This window comes from Gymnodraco acuticeps, unplaced genomic scaffold (genome assembly GCF_902827175.1).
Source record: "Gymnodraco acuticeps unplaced genomic scaffold, fGymAcu1.1, whole genome shotgun sequence".
NCBI lineage: Eukaryota > Metazoa > Chordata > Actinopteri > Perciformes > Bathydraconidae > Gymnodraco > Gymnodraco acuticeps.
This window is the reverse complement of record NW_022989921.1, coordinates 82,054-104,996: the sequence shown is the minus strand read 5'-3', so window position 1 is coordinate 104,996 and position 22,943 is coordinate 82,054. Positions and strand designations below refer to the sequence as shown.

Below are 22,943 nucleotides of genomic sequence, written 5' to 3'. Positions count from 1 at the left end.
CATATCGCCTTACTGCCCACGGAGCTGTAATAATGGATATATTGCACATGTTTGCTGTAATTCATCATTTGTAAAATATTATACTACATGGGCTGTATGATGTAAATCTTGTACCGTAAATGTTGTATTAAATAAAGTTAATATTACCGACGTAGATTAAAGTCCATGTAGCTTCTTATTGCACTGTGTATATATATATATATATATATATATATATATATATATACACACACACATACACAACACGTTCTCACTCCCAACCCGTCACATGTTGACGGTCGGTCAAGGCCCCTTCCCGTCACCCTATTACGCACAGGGCGACTGTTTGGCCAAGACGCAGGAGACGTGAGGCGACACAACAATCGGGTCCGTCTGGACGTGTTCTTTGGTGTCAGTTTGGTGTGTAGGGGCCTTTATACACACTTACTGGGACTAACGCAAATAGTTTAAACCCAACAATAATCACCGTCTTCATTGTCAGGTTCTGAAGAGTCTCCAGGATTGTCCTCAGTCTCTGGTTGTAAATGTCTCTCTGGGTTTGAGTTCCTAGCTGTTTCAGGTCCTCCACAGCAGTGGTTCTCAAACTTTTTTCAATAATGTACCCCCTTTGAAAAAGAAATTCAGCCTAGTACCCCCTGATCAGTGCAGACACAATGTGTTAGGGAAGAAAAGCCTATATAAAGAGGGAGAGTACAGCGCTGAGAAACACTTAAATGCTAAATTTCAAATGTTTACAATCCATCACTAAATTCATGGCAAACCAATTCCAACATAATAACACTAAGACGACATTGAACTGATCTTTTTAATAAGTTGTACTTATAATTTAGTGAGAAACATGGGCTTGTGCTTCACTGAGGATCATGAGGCAGACTGCAGTTATTACACTTTGCGTTTTGAAATATGTGTAACTCTGTAAATATAATACCCACAATGCTCAAACTTCGTTACTTTTCCTACAATTGGTATATTTATTTATTTATTTTGAGGCGTGGGGAATGAAGAGAAACAAATATATGAGCATTTTATGGGATTTTGACCCCTCATATAAACATATGCATAATAGAGTGCCACAGTGACGCATCCTAAAACCCGGAAGGAAGCTGCGCATGGGTTCCTTCGACAAAAAAGCAATTGGATTTCTCCATAGAATTTTGAAAAATAGCTCAAAATAAGGTCTGTGGTTGACACACATTTAAGAGACGGATCAAGTTTTGTTCAGTCGGATAATCTCCACATGTATACTTTTATAATTTTCAAATCATAAATGTAATCGATAGATTTATGATTGTGGCACTCTATGCTGCGCTATACTTTGCGGCCACACGCCATTGCTAAGCAAGGCTTATTGTTTAGGTCCTTTGATAAGCAGGCAGTCATTAACTAGAACTAGATCTGATAGATTTGGACATAAACGCGAGTGAAGTCTAACCGGACGCGAGAGAGGGATCAGAGATCAGATCAGCTGCTGCTGCTGACGGAAAACATGCAGCTCGGCATGATCACAGCTCCGCCGCTGTGATGGACCGTTGAGCGGAGCAAAATACACTAAGAGTTAGACCTAACACACTTAGCTAGTTTATCTACTCTGGAACTAGCTAAACTAGTTATAAATATATTTATTCTTTACTGTCGGCTTATTACAGGTTCAGCGAGCTGCACGAGACTGACGGGCTGTCAGGAGAGGGAGAGGAAAAGAGAGCACCCCGTTTATTTTTCCCATTTTATTATCCAGAATTACTGTAAACTTTTGAATGAAGTAGTTACTATTAGTAGTTTGTTTAAAAGCATTACTTTTTTTTCATTAACATAAAAGAAATCTCACGAAATCCCTGCAGTACTCCAACGTAACCCTAGAGGTCCGCGTACCCCAATTTGAGAACCAATGCTCCACAGTCCTCTCCATCAGCTTGTTTCCAGGTGTTCAGCTGATCTGCTGGCTGGAGGCTCTGCCTCTCTGTTCTCCTCAGTTTGAGTTTGATGAAGCTGTGGGGACTGACGACCAACACACTTATGGATTTTGAGCTGACTACTCCAGGTAAATCTTTTGTCACAAACACTGCAGCTGTATGGTTTCTCTCCTGTGTGGATTCTCATGTGTTTCTTTACATCTCCTCTCTCTGCAAAATATTTCTTACAAATTGAGCAGCTGAATGGTTTCCCTCTTGTGTGGATTCTCATGTGGGTCTTTAAATGTCTTCTCTGTGTAAAAGCTTTCTCACAGACTGAGCAGCCAAATATTTTCTCTCCTGTGTGGAGTCTCATGTGTGTCTTTAAATGTCCTCTCTGTGAAAAATATTTCTTACAAACTGAGCACCCAAATTTTCTCTCTCCTGTGTGGATTCTCATGTGCCGATTTACATTTCCTCTCTGTTTAAATGTTTTCTTACACAAAGAGCAGCCGAATGTTTTCTCTCCGGCACTACGTCTTGAATCACTAACGGGGTCTTGAGTATTTTCCTGAGAGTTTGAACCTGGTTCTCTGGTCTCCTTCCAATCAGCACTGTCTTCAGTGTCAGGTTCAGAAGAGTCTCCAGGGTTGTCCTCAGTCTCTGGTTGTAAATGTCTCTCTGGATCTGAGTTCCTGGCTGGTTCTGGTCCTCCACAGTCCTCTCCATCAGCTTCTGTTTCCAGGTGTTCAGTTTGTCTTTGATGAAGCTGAGAGGACTGAGGTTTCTCCTCATCATCTTCACTCTTCACAGGGACAGGAGTGAATGTGGACTTGATGATATCAGCCTCCTCCAGCCCTTGAAGCTGCTCTCCCTCCTGACTGCTCCAGAGTTCCTCCTGTTCCTCTTTAATGTGTGGGGGGGGCTCTGGGTCCTCCTGGTCCAGACTGGAGCTCCACTCCTGCTGCTCAGGGAGAACCTCTTCTTTAACCACCAGCAGCTGCTGGACGTCTGCAGGAAACAGGGAACACATATTCAGAGAAACTGTAAAGTATTAGGATTTAAAATCTTACCACGATTAACACTTCTTTAACTTTGCAGCCCTTATCCATTCCTTATTTTAAATGCTTTACCAGATGCCCTGGAGAGTTTCAGGACAACAGGTGAGTTAGTACTCTAGCTGACCTAAAATGTAGTTTCACTGCCGGTTAGCAAGGCGTCGGCCGTTCACGGAGTGTGAGGCCTTAGCCTTATAGTTTGTGACCTGTCTGCAGAGTCGTTAGCTGATGTTGGAGTTTCTCAGAGTAGTCGTTTAAAATCTCTCACCGCCTCGCTAAACCTGTACTTGGATTCAAACAGGTGCATCTTAATAAATTGAATATCATGGAAAAGTGAGTTAATATCAGTAATTCAATTTATAAAGTTTAAACTTATACATCATATATATTCATCAGACACAAAGGGATTACTTCCAGCGTTTTAATCTTGATGATTGCGGTTTACAGCTAATGAAAGCCAAAATTCAGCATCTCAGAAAATTTGGTAACACTTTATATTAAGGTACACAAATTAACCATCAACTAGTTGTTAATTAACATGCTTATTAGCAGTATATTGGCTCTATTAGTCATTATAAAACACTTATTAATGCCTTATTCTACATGACCATATTCTACAAGTAATAAGCCATTAGTTGAGAGTTTTTCCTCAATAACCCTCTAATTAGTGCTGATTTGTTGCAAGTAAGGAAGTTGTTGTACATGAGTTTTGGTCTTAATATGCTCTGCTCAATATGGGCCTAATAAGGCAGTAGTACCACAAGAATATTAATTCTCCCATAATAACACTTAACAAATATGATATATTCTTATGTAACAAGACATGAAACTATTTCAAGTGTTAATTGTGTCTAAATAATTCAAAATTAGGTATTTCTATCTAAGACTATGTTCCCTATTTTAAAATGAAGTCTTGTTCATAACCAATAAGCTATTAGTTTGACTCTAATTGACCTGAACATGTTCCCTATTCTAAAGTTGCCTCCTCTTCACACTTTGTAAATACATTATAGCACACAACTACTGAAATTAACCTCAACAGTACATGAACAAAGTAGGCACACGTTGAAATATCTGTTTTATTAATTAACCACTGAAGAGAGGTTCAGACACATCCCAAAACATGTCAACTTTATCCAAGGCAAAAACAGATATTTTTTTGTGACCTGCTTGTATGTACTTACACCATAGGTGTACTGTTCTCTCTATGTGTTGTACTGTCTCAGTGTGAACATAGATTAACCAGCCAGCCAAACTCTTTTGAGAGCCAGGGAATCAGCAGCCATACTCCTGTATTGACTTATTTGCAGTCCACTGACATTCAAACGGAGTGAAACTATACAAAAATAACTTACAAGGCACTTAATGATCTCATACATGCAAGTGTAACATACACATATTAACACATAGGAGCACTAAGTGTAAACAAGGTAAATATAGCTAATAATAGCTGTGCAATAAGCATGCAGGCTAGTATGGCTAACGCTAGCATGTATGCTAACGCTAGCGCGAATGCTAACGCAAATGCTAGCGCGAATGCTAACGCATTTTCTCATTGTGTTTAAACATCTCTGACTTTGTTTCTCAGAATTCTGACTTTTTTCTACAAAGTCAGAATTTTTCAGAAAATCTCAAAAGTCTGACATTGTTTCTCAAAATTCTGACCTTATCTGGAAATCTCTCACATTTCTGGCTTTTCTCAAAATTCTGACTTTATCTAAAATGCTGAATATTTCAGAAAACCTCAGAATTTTGACTTTCTTCAAATCAAAACATCCTGACTTTTTTTCTCAAAATTCTGACCTTGTGAAATGCTGAATTTTTCATAAATCTATACAATCTGGCCTTTTCAGAAAACCTACAAATGTTGACTTTTCATTGAAATAATTTTTTTTTTTTTTTAATCCTTACTTTTTTCTCTCAAAATCTTCACTTTTTCAAAAAACATCAACATTTAGACTTTTTTTCCGCATATCTCATAACTTGTTAGTCAAAATCCTGACTTTTTCTAAAATGCTGAATTTTTCAGATAACCTCAACATTTTGACTTTTTCCTAAAATAAAAGATTCTGACCAATTTTCTCAAATTCTGACTTTTTTTCTGAAAAATGTCCGATGATAGAAAGGCAACAGTAACTCAAATAACCACTAGACCATTTCTGCTGCGACATTCAGGCGGTAGGGTCAGAAGACAAGACTAGGAGACTCCTCCTCCTCCATCGAACAGACAGAGAACCAGAGCTGAACCAACAACAAGGATGCATCCACACTGTAAAACCCGATTAGTTCGGAGTACTCAAAACTTTTGTGGAAACTGATAACCACAAAAGTTTTAAGTAAACTAACTTAAGACTATAGAGTAAATTATTGATCAAAAATGATAAGTTACTTAAACTTCAAACTTTAATTATTATTTGTGTATTATTTAAGTATACTGTACTCATAAACATTGTTTGACACATTTAAAAAATTTAATTTCTCCATAATGAATTAGTTTGATGCAAAAGTACTTTATTGCATGAATATTGAAATCAAAAAATATATTTCTAGATAACTCATTGGCCAATATTTTCTTATTTATTTAAGTACAAAATACTCAAAGAACTTCAACAACTTCTGTAGACTTTATTTTTTTTATTTATTCAGTCTTAAATTGTTCATCCAATCAAAACGTGAATTCTAAAACATGTAATTTCTTACTGCAACACTTTTTTTTTTAAAAGACCATCAAACTGTAAGTCACATTTCAAAATAAAAGAATTAGAAATTAAAATACATTTTTCAAAAGGTACTTATTGTTCACAAAAAAGGAAATTTAATACAAATTAGTTATATTTTCTATTTGTAAAAAGAAACATTTCAAGGAGTTTTGCAAGCCGTTTGAGTATGTATTCCATATCCTTGATATCAGACGGCAGCTACCTACACTAGTTGGCTCTTTGATTTCACTTGTTAGATATATGGTCACACTAGTTTGACATTCTGCTTTACTAGTTGAATAACACATTATACTAGTCACTCTTTTTCAGCCACTAGTGGCACTTTTGTCTGACTAGTTACTACATAAGCCTTACTAGTGACGCCATGAGCAGCACTAGTAGCACTAAAGTCCCAACTTGAGTTTTTGCAGTGCTGTTAACTTTTAGTGTTACTAGTACGGTCAGAGGGTCACTAGTTCATCAAAAAAGCTTACAAGTTGGGACTTTGGTGCTGCTAGTGCTGCTCCTGGCGTCACTAGTAAGGCTTATGTAGTAACTAGTCAGACAAAAGTGCCACTAGTGGCTGAAAAAGAGTGACTAGTATAATGTGTTATTCAACTAGTAAAGCAAAATGTCAAACTAGTGTGACCATATATCTAACAAGTGCAATCAAAGAGCCAGTTAGTGTAGGTAATTGCTGTCTGATATCAAGGATATGAAATAAATACTCAAACAGCGTGCCATAGCAGTTAAAGTGCAAACATGAACAACTGTAGGCACAGGGTTTCAGTGGTTTACCACCATCAAGGATGGGGTTGGTAATTTTGAAGAAACCAGCTCGAGTGCGCTAGAATTTGAAAATACACAGCCGGAAAAAATCTGCCACTTCCTTACAGAGCCCCTCCTCCAACACACACGAACGCGCACATGACCAATGAGGGCACGAGATAAGTTTGTGCACAGATGGAAGGCTGACAGGCAGGTAGGCCATCCAGTTATTTTAGCCGGCTCAGATGATTGGTCGTGCTTTTTACAGTACTACGGCTTCCACAGATGACACTTCTTTATGGATTTATTGTCAAAGCACTTCAGATATTCATTGCTATCGGGATGTTTAGAGCATTCCATGGAATATAACAACAAGTGTATCTCGAGCCGGTTTCTCAAACTTACCTACCCCACCTTTAACTGTGCAAAACAAACATTGGCATGTGCAAAGTTTCAACCTGTAACACGGCCTACTTTTTTAGTAACAGGTCATTTTTTTTAGATTGAGTATGCAGGGCTTCAGTGGTTTACCATCATCAAGGCCCATCAGCACTTTCTGTATGAAAGTGAAAGTGTTTCTTGGGGTAGTCCAAATGTAACACGTACATCAAGCCAAACAACAATGCAAAGGAATCCACCATCCTGCGGATATTGCTGATGACGAAATCACCTTCCACCAGAATAGCAGTACTTGCCGGACTGAGATCAACTTGACTTGGAGTGCCCTCGGTGACCATGCTGACAATAGCAACCGGTGTGTTGGTGATGTCTGGCCGGTCCACCTCCTCTGCCTGGAAATGCATAGAGTCCAACTGTAAGGTTGACTTGAAGTAACTAAACAATCTCATTCACATATTCCTCAACAGGTAAGTAGCCTATATAGGAAGGCATTTAAAAAATGTGTTTAGGTGAACCTTTCTTTCATATATCTGAAAATATTTTTGATTGCTCCCATCCGTTTGTTTTTTTAACTGGAAGGGTAAAATAGCGAAACAGTTTCTTACAAGCACACATTCTGACCTCACTAGCAGTACTTTGAGTGCACTAAATACTTACGCTCCAAGACTTGAAGAACTGTGGGTCCTCCTCACGCAGGTATAATGGGAGGGCTCGAAGGGCTGCATTGCGTTTCATGTGGACATCCTGTACTTCCTGGAAAGACAAGCAAAAACTAGCATAATTAAAAAGCAATGGCTTTTTTAATTAATATATACATATTTATTTGTGATTGTTGTCAAATTAAATTAATAATTTTAAATATTTCCCCCCCCCCCCCTATTTGTTATTGTTATATTTGTGAAACTCTTCTGAAAAATACAATCCAGTATCTTTTACATTATCTGTTTATTATTTGTGAATTTTAATGAATGTGGTTATGTGTAAAAGTAAATAAGCATTGATACTATGGTGTGTTCCAATCAAGTAATTTAGCCTCGGCTGTCTTTGGAAACACTTGATTTGGACCAAACTTCTATTAAACTCACCTGGAGATCACAAATCCTTAGGATTTCACACAGGGCCTCAGGGTGTGTCCGTCTAGTTCAGAAAATAACTGGTTCCGTAGGTTGACGTTTGTGATTCGGTGAAACTCGGCACAAACCTACAGGAACACACAAATGTATAAAGATCATTAATGGATATGCAACTGTAAAATGATTAGTGATGCAACCTGTTTTGTTGTTTCCGTAAAAATATATTGCAACATGATCATATTCAAAGTATTCATTTAATTTGTATTATTATTTATATTATAAAAATAAATATTGTTTTATAATTAACATTGAACAACAACACTGTTCCATTGTGTGCAAAGTAGGCAGTTTTTGCAAGCAAAATTGGGAAACGGTGTGCAGACTAAGAGACAGATTAAAACTTCTGAGAGCATCTGTGTTTTACCTGTGATTCCATCCGGAGGGCCAGCCATTTCTCTAAAAAGTCCCCGACCAAGGGATTTTCCTGAACGATCTCCTGGCAACGAAGGGCAAAAGTCGTCTGCATGAGCTTTTCTATCAAGATGAGGTTCTTCTCACTTTTCTCAACTTCCTGCAATGATAAATGATTGAAATGTAAAAAATGAAAGAGTCATAGACAAATGGCAAAGGGTTAACTATTGAGTACTGGCTATGCTTCAAACAATAGTGCCTAAATAACTGAGCCCGGGTGTCTGACGAGACAGCACACACTTTGCACTTCCATGCCATTGAACCATTTCAACCATGCAACTTCAACAAAGCATGATGATCAGATCTGTAGAAAGGCCAGTTCTGTTCAAGTTACCTTGAATCTTGAGTCTCACTGCTATGCACCAGCTTCACCCTACGACAAAAAGAAATGTGCAGAGTTTTAATACAAGTTTGCAGTTTTCATTAGCTTACTGTCACTAGCAAACATGCCTGTGTGTAAGCCTCAACGTAATTGTGGAAAACAGCTCTAGCTAGCTACTAGCTTAATTCAGGAATAACATCACATTTACCAGATAATAGCGGATAACATTAAGCACCAGCAACACACTTAGAAACAGTGGGGCTGCCGTTGACTGATATGAGTTACTAGCTAAAGTTAACATGCTGCTGCTCTGACGTTAACGTCCTTACACTCCATTGAACCATTTCAACCATGAAACTTCAACAAAGCATGATGATCGGATTACTGTAGAAAGGCCAGTTCTGTTTAATGTTCTGAATACCTAATTAATTAAATAAACCTACTGGAAAAAAGTTCTAAAATAATTTAAATTAAAAAACAGAACACAGTAGCTATGGGTTAGCAATAAGTTACCTTGAATATTGAGGAGTCTCACTGCTATGCACCAGCTTCACCCTACGGCAAAAATAAATGTGCAGAGTTTTAATACAAGCTTGCCGTTTTCATTTTTATTTGTTTTACTAGCATCAACGTAATTGTGCAAAACAGCTCTAGCTAGCTACTAGCTTAATTTAAGAATATTCAGGAATTACATCACATTTACCAGATAATGGCGTTAATAAGCACCAGTAAGAAACACACTTTTAAACAGTAGGGCTGCCGTTGACTAATAGGAGTTTCTAGCTAAAGTTAACATGCTGCTGCTCTAACGTTAACGTCCTTACTTAACCGGCAGTCCGAAATTCAAAAAATAGCGCGAAGCAGCCGGTAACTGCGGCGCTCAGCACGTAACTCTGAATTAAACAATGGGGTCTAACGATCACATATAATCTTCGGGTGGTATATCCTTACAATATTATAACAAGAAAAACAATTTTAACGACTTATTTAGGTACTTACAAGTTAAACCATGCGTGGAATCCCTTCGCTTGCAAGAGCCGCCATGTTGGATGGATTTTTCTCGATTCGTCGCAACGTCATGACGTAATGACGTCAGACGCTGCGTGACTGTTCACTCAGAAGTTTTAATTCAAATATTCACTCATAAACTATGATTCACATAAAATTAAACAGCACTTTTCGTTAAAAGAACGTATAAGTTTATTGTTCGGTTGACTTGATATTTGGTTTTGATTGCAGTACCCATAATACTTATGAGTTAGTAGTACTGTTGGGGTTTACAGTGCAGAACTGCAGCCAGAACTAGTAGTCCTGATAGTCCTCCCTCGAACTCTCTGGGTGCAAAGCCGAAGAGTAAATCATGTCCATGGGATTTGGGAGGACGAACAACAGGCAGAGCCCAGCGCTCTGAAATCTGTGATGTGACCGGCTGGTCTGCATTGTTATCACCCAGGAAGAGCGCATCTTCAACCCCTATTCCTACTAGGAAACAGCCGTGGACAGCTGCTAAAGGGAGAACTACAAACAATCCTCCTAAACCACGAGTGTGCCAATCCAGAACAGATACGCTCCACTGACCCAGAACCGGAGATCTCTTTCTGATGACCTGGATAACCTGTCCTCTTCACACAGCAGGGTAAGGACCAATAGCTACTCCAAAAGTAAAAGGCTAGAGGGAAAGCTAACGACTGGGCCTGAAACTCTGATTGTGGGTGACTCTGCTGTAAGAGATGTAAAAAGTCTGTGTAGTAAGAACAACACCAAAGTACTCTGTTTTCCCAAGGATGTGGTCTCTGACTTGGCTGAGAAGATCCTGCATATTGGGGCTGAACATCTGACTGTGAAGAATGTGGTACTGCACATTGGAACAAATGATGTTGTGAAACAACAGTCAGAAGTGCTGAAAAAAGACTTTAAATGTTTGTTGGAAACTGTCAGCTCTCTAAATGCAGAGGTGTTCATCAGTGGCCCTCTACCGCCAGTCAGAAGAGGAGTGGAGAGATTCAGCAGATTGTTTGCACTGAACACCTGGCTTTCAACTGTCTGTACTGACCATTCTGTTCATTTTATTGACAACTTTAACTTTTTCTGGGACCGCAGACATCTTTTCAAGGCAAATGGAGTTTGCCTGAACAAGTCAGGAGTGAAATTGTTTATCTCTAACGTATTCAACTGCCTGCGTCATCAATCTGTTCCCTCTGCCAAGGCCAAGCAACAAGAGGAATCAAAACAAGAGAAAGACACAACACATCGCTCAGAAAACTGCACACGCCTGAGGAATGTCTTGATCATGGGAGACAAATGGAGGAGTCTCCACCGCCCTTCACCCCCCCTATCACCTCTGAGGATACTCTTCCTTCACCCCACAGCTCTCTCTACTCTCTGTTTACCCTTTCACCCTCGCCCACCCTCCTGGAGATCGCTGAACACATGAAGGAGATACAGAGGGTTGGCACCAATTCCTTCCTGGAGTTCAAAGACCAAACTAAGGCGATACGCAGGGTTGGCAGCATGTCCTTTACCCCCGCTACTCAACGACGCCCACCAAAATCACAGCAGAGACGCGCACCATCTCCCCGTCTTCATCACCGTGCCTATGTCAACTACCTCCCCCCCTGGCAGCATGTCCTTTACCCCCGCCCTTCAACAACGCCCACCAAAATCACGGCAGAGACGCACACCATCTCCCCCATCCATCACCGTGCCTACGTCAACCACCTCCCCTCCCTTCAAGAAAGCATCAGCAGTCTCCGAAGCCTGATAAGGATGTGTGTGCACAAAACGCAACAAACTTTTACTGATATGTGATGGGTCCAGGCTCAAGGGTGTATGGCACTCTCAACTCTTTCCGGGACATGCCGGGGCCCTGCCTGCCTGTAGCTTTGCCGATATCTGTGTTGATAGGTAATAGATTAAGAGCGGTGAATCAGCTTAGAAACAGGAAGTGCTCAAACGTTTGTGTGAGTGTATCTAATTTAGCAGTGATTCCATGTCAGCCAAGGCTTGTCACAAACAATCTTACCGATAGTGTATTCAACAAACTTAAACTAGCTTTATTAAATGTCAGGTCTTTGGCAGGAAAAACATTTGTAATCAATGATTTTATCACTGAGCACAATCTCAATTTTATGTTTTTAACAGAAACTTGGATTGAACAAAATAACAGTGCAGCTGTTCTTATCGAATCAACCCCTCCCAACTTTAGTTTTATGAGTCAGGAAAGAATGCATAAGAAAGGAGGTGGAGTTGCTATTTTGTACAATGATTCCCTTCAATGCAGGAAGACATCTTATGGGAACTTTGCTTCTTTTGAATATGTGGCCCTTCAGCTGAAATGCTCCTCTCGAGCTCTGTTCCTAAATATCTATAGACCACCCAAATACTGTGCAAGCTTTTTGATGACTTTACTGAACTGCTGTCTATAGTGTGTATTGACTTTGACCGTCTAGTCATTGTTGGTGATTTTAACATCCATGTTGACAACCCCCAGGACAGAGGGGCTAAAGAACTGTTTTGTGTTCTTGATAGCTATGGACTGACTCAGCATGTGACGGAGCCCACGAGTGTGACTGTGCTGTTAGGAATCGTGGAAAAAGGTAGGACCCAAAAGCAGACTACAAAAAATGGCAAAAGGTCTTGAAACAAAAAAGCGAGCTTTATTTAAAAGCTGAGTAACAAAACATGGCATAACTTGAAACGGTAACAGAAAACAACTACACAAAAACTGACCGTGAGAAACATGGAGACCGGAGAGACAACCAAGAAACATGACGTGAAGGGAGGACAAACAAACAATGAACCGACAGGGGCACACAGGAAGAGACAAGACTAAATACAGGGAGGGGTAATCACGAGACAAGAAACAGCCGGGCAGGGGAGGCAGAAACACAAGGGCAACAGGTGAACACAATTAGACAATCAGACACACCAGGGAAACTAACGACAGGATAACAAGACACAGGTGGGAACAGAACAGCAAAATAACACCCAAAACAAGACAGACTAAACTAAAAACATGACATGACATTAGGATTGTGACATGTGCTCCTGAATCAGCCTCTCCTCCTCTCCCTCCTGCTCCTCTTTGAGGCAGCAGCAAAGACTAGTTTTAGCTCTCAACAAGTTTTAAAACTGTATCTTACCTTTTTTCACCTAGTTAACTTTTTATTTATTTATTCATGCATATTTTACTAATCACTACCCTCTCAAATGGAAATATGTGTTTACATAAATGGTGACCAAACTGTTTGAGACCCACTGAGAACTTAGACCAAGTTCACTATCTAAACACTCAGAGAGTCCTTAACCTCACCTGAGCTGAGGTTATCCCGAGCTTGAATGACACACAGAGACCAATCAAGGGCTTTATTTATGATCTGTATGACAGTGGCCATGTCGGCAGGCCACATCATGTGGACAGCCAGTAACCCTGTGTGAGGCAGGCCACATCATGTGGACAGCCAGTCACCCTGTGTGAGGCAGGCCACTTAACAGGCCAGACCATCGGGGAATCCCCCGGTCCTCCCGATGGCCAGTCCGGGACTGGGTAGGGGAGGCGTAGAGCGAGGGATCATTGTCCACAAGTGAATCGATCGCAGATGGCATCGTGGTCACGGACGAATACAAAAAAACAAATAAAATAAATGGGTCGCGAAATATACTTGGGCGGCCCGCCCAATTATAGTCTATGTGTGGGAAACCCTGCATCACCAAAACAGATTATTGATCTAATATATAATATTCCATTTACTTGTGTATATACTCTTTGTGCACCATTTGTATTCTATTCTATTTTATTTGTTTTTACTTGCACACTTGTATCTGTTTTATTTGTTCTATGTCCTATATGTTGCTCTGTTGGATGAGCCTGTGACCTAAGTTTTTCGTTGGCATATCTACACTGTAGGTAATGTACAAATGAAGCTTAGCGCAAGTTCAACCAGGAAGACCGTCTTTAGTCATTCATTCACATATTTCCAGCTTACACACACTGCAAAAACAGCCCTTCCAAAAACAGGCAAAAATATTCTTGAATGAAGTCAGATTTTCCTTTATCAAGTAAAAACATCTGCCAATGGAGTGAGCCAAATTTGCTTGGCTAGAATTCTTAAAACTATAATTAAAATCTAGCTACTGAAAGACCGTAATGGGCCTTAAAACTAGAAATAAATGCTTATTACAAGTAATGATTCCTGAATTATTTAAGAAAGAATAATTTATATTACATTACATGTTAGATGCTTTTATCTAAAGCGACTTACATACTCAATACTGTGGCCAATCCCCACAGGAGCACTTTGGGGTGAAGTGTCTTCCCAGGGACACAACGACATGCTGACTGCAGTGGAGTTTGAACCTGTGCTTAATTCTTATTGTAAGCTTTATTTGCTGATTTTTAAACTTAATTTAAGATTTACATTCTAAGTTTAAGACCGCCAATGATTCTTATTGTAAGCTTTCTTTGCTAATTATAAATCTTAATTTAATAAATACATTCTTAGTCAACTCAACCAAAGCACTCATTTTGAGTTATTCTTTCTTAAATAATTCAGGAATCATTGCTTGTAATAAGCATTTATTTCTAGTTTCAAGGCCCATTACGGTCTTTCAGTAGCTAGATTTTATTATATGTTGGTGTGTGTGTGTTGTGTATACCACACCACAGTTCTCTCAATGGCAATGTGAAAAGGGAATAGACAGCTCTCTGCAATGAATACATATATGAAATGTCATTTAATCAGATTCTTAAATTGAGAAGTTGTTTGATGGTTTATTTCTTAATTCTAGCTCAATATAAGATAGCATTTTTTAATAAACAAAAGTAAGTATTTATTCTCAAAGCAAGAATACTTTTCTTAAAAAAAACATTCTTAACAAGATAATTTGACTTTTTAGACGAAAAATAAAAATTGTTTCCCAGAAACAAGTTTTTTTCACTTTCTTAAATTACTTTGTTGCAGTGTACTCTCTCTCCTCTCAATCAGTGATCGAGGCTTCACTCCCAGCTAAACCTATCACTTATCCTCTGTTCCCACAAGCCTATCATAGAGCATTGCTAACCCTTTAAATCTGCTCTCTCCCCTTCTGACGGCTGTCATTTCAGGAGACTGGACGCAGCCCTCCTCCACCCCTTCCACCTCCCAAATCCAGTCCTCTCCAGACCTCCATCAATCCCTTCATGCCTTCACCACCACCAGTGTCTAGACCCCAGGGGGGGCTTAATCGGTTCGGTTTCCCCCCCGAATGATATTCCAGCACAACGGGGTCTAATCGGCAAACACCATCACATTCATCCGTGTATACCCGGCAATAGAGTGGCAAAGTCACGCCCATCTACTTCCGGTCCATGGGACCTTATTTCGGAAAAATAATGTATTGAAATTAGGGCTGTCAAACGATTAACATTTTTAATCAGATTAATCATAGCTTAAAAATTAATTAATCATGACTAATCACCATTCGAACTATGTCCAAAATATGCCATTTATTTATGTATATTGTTGTGGGAATGGAAAGATAAATGAAAGAAGGCGGATATATCCATTTAACATACAGTATCTATGTTTATTATAACATTTTTCTGCGTGTCAAAATGAAAGACAACCCACACACCTATCAATCATCAAACCGTGGGGTCTTAATTCATTACCTGTTGATTTCTATAAACGGGGGAGTACTTCAGGAAAGTCGACAGAGGGGGGAGGGGGCGGCGGCGGCTAGTGGAGTACTTCGTGACCACAGAGTGTGAACGTTGTGATCAGCTGTTTTAGCGCAGTTCTCCAGTGAAGTGGGGGGGGGAAGAGTCTCCCTCCGCCGCCGGTTGGCGTAGTGTTGGCACAATTCCGTTGTACAGACCGACGTTAACAGCAGCCCTGTCTGTGCACACGGAGACCGACTCTGTCGTCCAGTGATCTAACCGCCTTCTGGAAAAGCTTCACAAGTACGTCGGTACGCAAATGCGCTTTGTGACACAAGTGACGGTGCGCATTTCAGATTACGCACATAACCTGCGTACCAGTTATGTGCACCCCTGTACTACAGCAAAAGTATTCTCCGTCGGGACTTCCTGCAACAACACCACGCCGTTATCAAAGATGTTCTATTGAGAAGACGATCACTACGTGACAAAAGTTTTCAAAACCGTGGCTACTGAAATCAATCTTACTAACTGCTGTCTGTGCAATTTACTCCGCGTGAGTTGGCAGACTTTATTTTGCTTACTTTAACATCATTTTTCATGGTGGGGCTAAGCCATTTCTTGGTATGGGTGTAGCCTACCCCAGCCATACCCTGGCGCTGCCACTGGTGGCACGTATGGGGCGGGCCATTCTGCACATGCGTTAAATATTTTAACGCAATTAATTCAAAAAATTAATTACCGCCGTTAACGCGATAATTTTGACAGCGCTAATTGAAATCAATGAAGAGAGAAAGCATATCTTTCGATCCAGTTTGAATTGTGCCACGAATTACACATATGATGTTTGTCAATCATAAAAAATAATTTCCATGTCAAAAAAGTCACAGTTTGCCATAAAACTGTTGAAATACAAGACTATGAAAAATAAGCAACTAGAAAGACTACAAATCCCAGAGTCGCGTAAGTGATGTCATAACTGTTTTCCTCCACTAAGAGATAGCTAAGATAAGATAACTTTAACAAGATGCCTATGTGCTTTGTACCAGGCTGTTATCATACCAGCAATGGGTCTTGCTCGTTCTTTCGCTTCCTGTCTGATGAAAGGACTAGGAGTGGCTGGATCAAGTTAGCTACCTAGCTAGTAGCAAGCACGTTAGTTAGCATTATAGCCTTAGCCTTGTCATTTTTATTAGCCTTAATATGAAGTAACATCAAGTAACCCAAAATGTTAAACAGTAAGAATAGTAGTCATATTTCGTGAACCCTTTGAAGAGTGCTGTCACACCGGTGTGATCATTCTATAATACACCATTTAAGCCCGGGGGAGAAATGCTAACGCTACATTAGCATCGGCGATCTGTTCTACTTCATGCTATCTGCACTAATGGTTGACATTAAACATTAAAAAGACCAGGCAGTTCAGAGAGAATCAAAGGAAGGCAGGCAGGCAGCTTTGCATGACATTCTTCTGGACGTGTTTCATTGTGGTGATAGTGAGGGTAGTCAATCGTTTTGTTGACAAGAAAGTAGTGACGGCCATCTTGGTGACGTGTGTTGTTCTGCTAGGAGATGTAGTTCATTGAGCGTTTCACACAAACAAATGTGTTACTTCACATTTTTACGACACATTTTTTTTTTTGACTTGCAAAATTTACTTTTAAATTGACAAACATCATATGTGTAATTCGTGGCACAATTCAAACGGGATCGAAAGATAATCTTTCTCTCTCCATTGACTTCAATACATACTTTTTTCGAAAAAACATCCCATGGAGGGACTTCACCACTCTATACATATATATTGTTACATCAAAACAGACTCTCCTGATTGAAATTACAATAAACCCTAAAGTGATACTATAGTGCATCAGTTATTAAAGTTAGTTAAACCCGATACTAGTGATGTTACGTATTGCGCCGAGGCTTCGGAGCGTGTGTCGAGTAATCCCCGAAGCTTTTTGTGAAGCCTGTATCGAGGCTTGTATCGTTTTGGGCCAGTGACGTCATCGACGACAAACGAAGCCTCGCTGCCTGTCGATACCACGTGACTGCTTCAGGAAGCGATTCAGATCGGTTGAACCGTTGAACCACAGCGCTCATAATACCTATGGATGTCATAATAAGAACCATATTACCCCTCCTGTACCCGGGCCCGGTGACACGATGGAATTAAGAGAGCTCAGACTCTCACTTATATAGAGGTCAGAACATGTCATAAGTATAAATAGATACAAGCATAAATAAATGTAGGAATAAAAACATGAATAAATACAGGAATAAATATGTCAGTGTCAGGGAGATTCAGTGTGTGTGCTGTGGCTCAGCTGGAAAGCAGTTGACTCATGACCGCAGGGTCCCTGGTTCAACGACTGAACAATACGTCTTTTTTGTTGTTTATAAAAGCTACAGCTAAATGAGATAATGTAGTTAATAAATATATTCTTTGATATGGTTTAGCCTTTCTCCGGCTACAACATGGTTAAGTTTATGAATATTATTAAGGAATACAAATCCCTCTTTGCAATGTTTACCAGCCTCCTTAGGCTTTTCAATCACAATCATTAAACTGCAATAAATACAATATTGTTAACATGAAAATATGATTTAATGTTCGTTGTTTAGAGTTATTCTAAGGCTTTACTCATTGGGAACTCGGTATGAGATAGAGCACACTGTTGAGATGTCCAATCTGCCTATTTTACACACTTTGACCAACAGGGGGTTTGTGTTCAAATGATGCCCATGATGAAGCCTCATATATAGACATTTTTATTGATTGGGATAAACCCCTTGAGATGCACCATCTCGTTTTCAAGGGGGTCCCGACAATAGCAACAACTTAAAGACATACATAAACAAAAAGACAAAATGCAAAACATGACACACAAGACAAACCACATACAGTCTGTTAAGTAAAATTCAAGCAATGCATACAAGCATTACAATTTGAGACGGTCAAGCAAATCAGTTTCATCAATATCAGTTTCATTAATAACAAGTACAGACCAGTTGAAAGTGAGATGATAATGCATGTTTAAATAAACCCAATGATGCAAGAGATCTAATGGCAGCAGGTAAAGTATTCCAGTCAGTTGGGGCTTTGAACATGAACGCTCTTCTGACAATCAATTTTTTTGCAGAGGGGACAGAGAAATAAATCTGAACAGAATGTCTAACTTGATGATTTGGTGAGTAGGGTACAAAATACTGCTTTAAATAAGGGGGATAATTAAGATAAATACATTTAAATATCAGCTGGAGCCAATGCATGTGTCTTCTTACATTTAAAGAAGGCCATTTAAGTTGGTTATACATTGTGCAGTGATGTGTACGAACAGGACAACCAAGAACACATCTGCATAGTCTATTGTAGGCTATGTTGAGTGGAGCAAGATCTGATTTATGTGCATTTTGGTAGACAACATCACAATAGTCCATAATCGGAAGAATAAGTTGAGAAGCAATTATCTTTCGGACACTGAGCGTAAAACAATTGCGAGAGCGATGTAAAACACCGATTCCGTAATTGACTTTTTGTATTACATGATTTATATGTAGTTTAAATGAAAGTTCAGAGTCTAGCCATACACCGAGATATTTAAAGCTATCAACTTTATGCAGATAAGTGCCATCCTTACATGTTATTACTACATTAGGTTTGGATTTGAGCTTCTGCCTGGTACCAAAGGCCATGGTATAAGATTTTGATTTGTTAAGCAGTAGTTTATTGTGTGATAACCAGTCCTGTAAGATATTAACATCCGATTGAAGAGAGATCTGAATTTGTGAAAAATCTGATTTGGATGTATATATAACAGTGTCATCAGCATAAAGGTGAGTACAACAATTAATGAGACAAGAAGATAAATCATTTATGTAAATAGAGAACAGAAGTGGGCCCAGAGTTGATCCTTGGGGTACACCCTTTTGTTGGATCAACAGGTCAGACTGTTTTCCATTAACAACCACACATTGCTTTCTACTGTGAAGGTACGAGTTAAACCATAACACTGTGTTATTAGAAAGGCCAATTCCGTGAAGTTTATCCAAGAGCAGATATCGATCAACGAAATCAAAGGCTTTTGTCAAGTCAATAAAAATGGCACCTGTGAGTTCACCATCATCTGCTGCAGAGTACAAGTCATTCGTAAATGTAAGTAGGGCCGTTGTTGTGGAGTGATTAGGCCTGAAACCAGATTGAACCGGAGATAAAATATTATAAGTATTGAGATAATGTGACAGTTGATTATAAATTATTTTCTCCAAAACTTTGGAAATAGAGTAGATTATAGAGATTGGTCTATAATTATTTGTATCAAGTAAATCACCACCTTTATGTAGTGGAATGATGCGTGCACATTTCCAAATAGTCGGCAACTCACAGGTGGACAAAGACAGGTTGAACAAATCAGCAAGTGGGTAAATGAGAATATGGGACGCCAGTTTTATGAACCTGTTTTCTATACCATCGAGTCCTGCACTGCCATCCACTTTTAATTCTGTGATAGCATTATGAACGTGTGGTAGAATTTTCTTAAAAGAAAAATAACTGTTGCAGTATGAGTTACTATTAGAAATACCAGTCGACAAATAGGAGTCAGATAGTAGTGTGGAACATACATTAGCGAAATGCTGATTAAATATTTGGGCAATGGATAATGGGTCATGAATTATTGTATCAGCAGTTCTTATTTTATTAATAGAATGTTTACCTGATTTATTTAAAATAGATGTAATGCTTGGGATTCTTAAAGTCCGATGTGAGAGATTCTTTATAGTAGTTGGATTTAGCATTTCGGGTTTTGGTTTTACTCAGATTTCAAAGATGCCTGTATACTTCCCAATTGGCTATAGTTCTTAAATAACGATATATCGAGCTTGCTTTATCCCTTTCCCTAAAGAGACTGATGAGTTCAGAATTGATCCAAGGGAGATGTTGACCTTTGACCTTAACCGTTCTCACAGGTGCATGTTTGTTCATGACATCAGTGAACTCTTTATGCAGAAAATCCCAAGCATCTTGTACAAAAGGTATTAGTTGAAATCTGTCCCAATTAAGGGCAACAACATCATTAATAAATAAATCAACATTCAATTTTTTATATTGTCTGATTTTGACTAGTTTTGGAGGCAGTTTAATTAATTTGATTTTCCATACGCAATAAACAATTGAATGATCGCTGAAGCAATCCGACATGACACCAGCTTTTAAGATTCTGTCAGGGTGTGACACTTGACAGTATCCAGTCAAGCAGAGATTGGGTTCTAAGAGTGATACGAGTTGGCTCATTAATTAGCTGTTTAACATTTAGACTACTGAAAAGTTTTTTCTCTCTATCAGATGATTTATCCAACCAATTTTTGTTGAAATCACCAAGCAAGATTATTTCATTGCCGCAGGAAATGGAGTTGATAGTGTCAATGATATGGTTAAAAGACTCTGCAGGTGAAGAAGGTGGCCTATAGATGCTACCAATAGTTAAGCATTTATTTTCATGAAAAATTATTTTAAGAAAAATGCATTCAAAATGTGGAGGCTCTATAGAAGTAGCAATTAGCTCAGTCACAAGGTCAGAGGAGACATAAATAGCCACACCTCCACCCCTGCTGCATCTATCGGATCTGTAAAGCAAATAATTTGTGATTTGTAGTTCACTATCGGAAATGTTACTATTAAGCCAAGTTTCAGAGAGTGTGATGATTTTAGGTTTATGTAGAACAACCCATATCCAAAGTAAATCAATTTTGGGCAATAGGCTCCTGATATTCAAATGAATTATTTTTATACCCTTTAATTCATCCAGTCTGGAAATAATAGCAGATAATGTTCCAGTCACTTGTTACGCATACATGCGATTCATGATTGTAAAGATTGCTAGATTCAACCATTAATGTAAAACAGACATACAAAACATTCAAACACAAAAAGAAAAATACAGAAAAACACAAAACAACCTTTAAGAAGGCCCAGCAGCCCTGGGCACCAAATCCCAGAGCATTACCATGAGTAAACTTAAACATAATAAATAATTACACAGAGCTCAGTCTGCATTACGAAGAGGATAAAGAAGTCATAGCTCAAAGAAATTCGAACGAACACAAACATTATTTAACAATAACAGCCACTCGGGGCAGTATTGCAATAGTAGTAGTGGGCTCTAACGTGCCAAAGAAGAAGAAGTGACGTCAACGTCACTGTAAAATGTAAACAAACAACACAACTGAAAGAGCCAGGCGGGTGCCCACTTGTTATATAAAGTTATAATAAACACAAAAGAGAGTGTCAACAACATCTCAGCAGTCATGACACGTCACGTGAACAGGTCTCTGTTTTTAGAGAAGATGAGAAAAATAAAGAACAAGAGAAGAGAAGAGAGGAAACCGAGGAGAAAGTCACTTAGCTGCACCATCGAAGTGGATCAACATGCTACCATTAGCAGCAGCCTCATCTCTAGGGATGTTCGTCACCCAGGAGAGTTTGAGGTAGACATGAAGACTGCCTCCGCGTCTTTGTGGGTAGAAAATAACCTTTTGCGAACCAATTGGCTGGAAAGCTTCAAAGCTTCATCTCGCCATCACTACCCGATACTCACATTTATCAGTTACTCCTGACGTGCTGCTTTCTCTCTGAGACCGGACCGACATTTTCTTTGTTTCCTCGTCACCGGCGCGCATTGCATCCTGGGATACGGTAGGCTGCGAGGAAGAGGACTCTTCAAATCCGGGAAAAGAAGAAGTCCGCATTCAAACCCGCCCCTCCCCCCTCTCTTCTGTCTGTCCCAGAATCAGAAGTCCTTTATTGGTCCCACAGAGGGACATTAACATGGTTACAGCAACAGTGGAGATAGATGCTGCTCCCAGACCGTAGTGGAGGAATACAGGGGAGGACTCTCTGCAGTCTTCCCGGACTGAAGCACCAGGCTTCGGCTTCAATAACCCACTCTGAAATGAGGCAGACAGGCAGGCTGTTCCTTGGGAGGTCCGCTGTGTTTCCTCAGGACTTTGTTATACAGCTAACTGGAGACAGACTGATCACTGCTGCTACTCCTGCTCTCTTCCGGACACACACTACGCTCGCTCTACACATGCACGCGCCACACACCCCTCTCTCTCTTAAAGGGAAAGGCGACCCCACTCTGCTATTATTGGACAGAGAGAGAGAGAGAGAGAGAGAGAGAGAGAGAGAGAGAGAGAGAGAGAGATAGAGAGAGAGATAGAGAGAGAGATAGAGAGAGAGAGAGATAGATAGAGAGAGAGAGAGATAGAGAGAGAGAGAGATAGAGAGAGAGATAGAGAGAGATAGATAGAGAGAGAGAGAGAGAGAGAGAGAGACTTAACAAATTGATACGTTGGATCAACTCAAAACAATTTTGCTAATTTGTTACAGCTAAAAATATATATATTTACATTCACACAAAGCAAACATTGTTAAATAAATACAAATTAATACTTCCAGTGGAGTGGACTGAGGAGGAAGGGTGATCATTTATGTTATTATAAAATGTGTTTATTTGGCATATAATACTATAATAACTGATATTAAATACACTGATAATTATACACCCGTCAATGGCAAAAATAGGTAATTAATAAAGAAATAATTTCAAGCAGACTTCCATATTTG

General features: G+C 39.4%; 2 protein-coding genes and 1 long non-coding RNA gene across 4 annotated transcripts in view; all 3 read right to left on the bottom strand.

The window, feature by feature from the left end:
- The window catches only part of LOC117542279 (zinc finger protein Xfin-like), a 134,891-nt gene that overhangs the window by 48,733 nt on the left and 63,215 nt on the right, over positions 1-22,943 (bottom strand). The window lies entirely within an intron of this gene.
- LOC117542285 (zinc finger and SCAN domain-containing protein 12-like) lies at positions 1,726-22,295 on the bottom strand. Its single transcript, XM_034209854.1, has 2 exons — positions 21,913-22,295; positions 1,726-2,900 (listed from the first exon to the last, which is right to left on the bottom strand). The coding sequence occupies exons 1-2, from the start codon at positions 22,061-22,063 to the stop codon at positions 1,906-1,908; spliced, it is 1,146 nt and encodes a 381-aa protein (XP_034065745.1). The 5' UTR covers positions 22,064-22,295; the 3' UTR covers positions 1,726-1,905.
- On the bottom strand, positions 6,451-9,777 carry LOC117542288. The gene is made up of 7 exons (XR_004568408.1): positions 9,679-9,777; positions 9,193-9,234; positions 8,692-8,730; positions 8,311-8,457; positions 7,899-8,014; positions 7,471-7,566; positions 6,451-7,205 (listed from the first exon to the last, which is right to left on the bottom strand). It is a non-coding gene; the product is annotated as an uncharacterized LOC117542288 (long non-coding RNA).

What these genes read in the sequence shown, in the direction of transcription:
- LOC117542285 (XM_034209854.1), bottom strand. Translation starts at nt 22,063, where the DNA reads ATGCGGACTTCTTCTTTTCCCGGATTTGAAGAGTCCTCTTCCTCGCAG. An exon ending in GTCAGGAGTAACTGATAAAT is followed by an intron (nt 2,901 to 21,912) that starts GTGAGTATCGGG and finishes TGTTTCCTGCAG; the next exon opens with ACGTCCAGCAGCTGCTGGTG.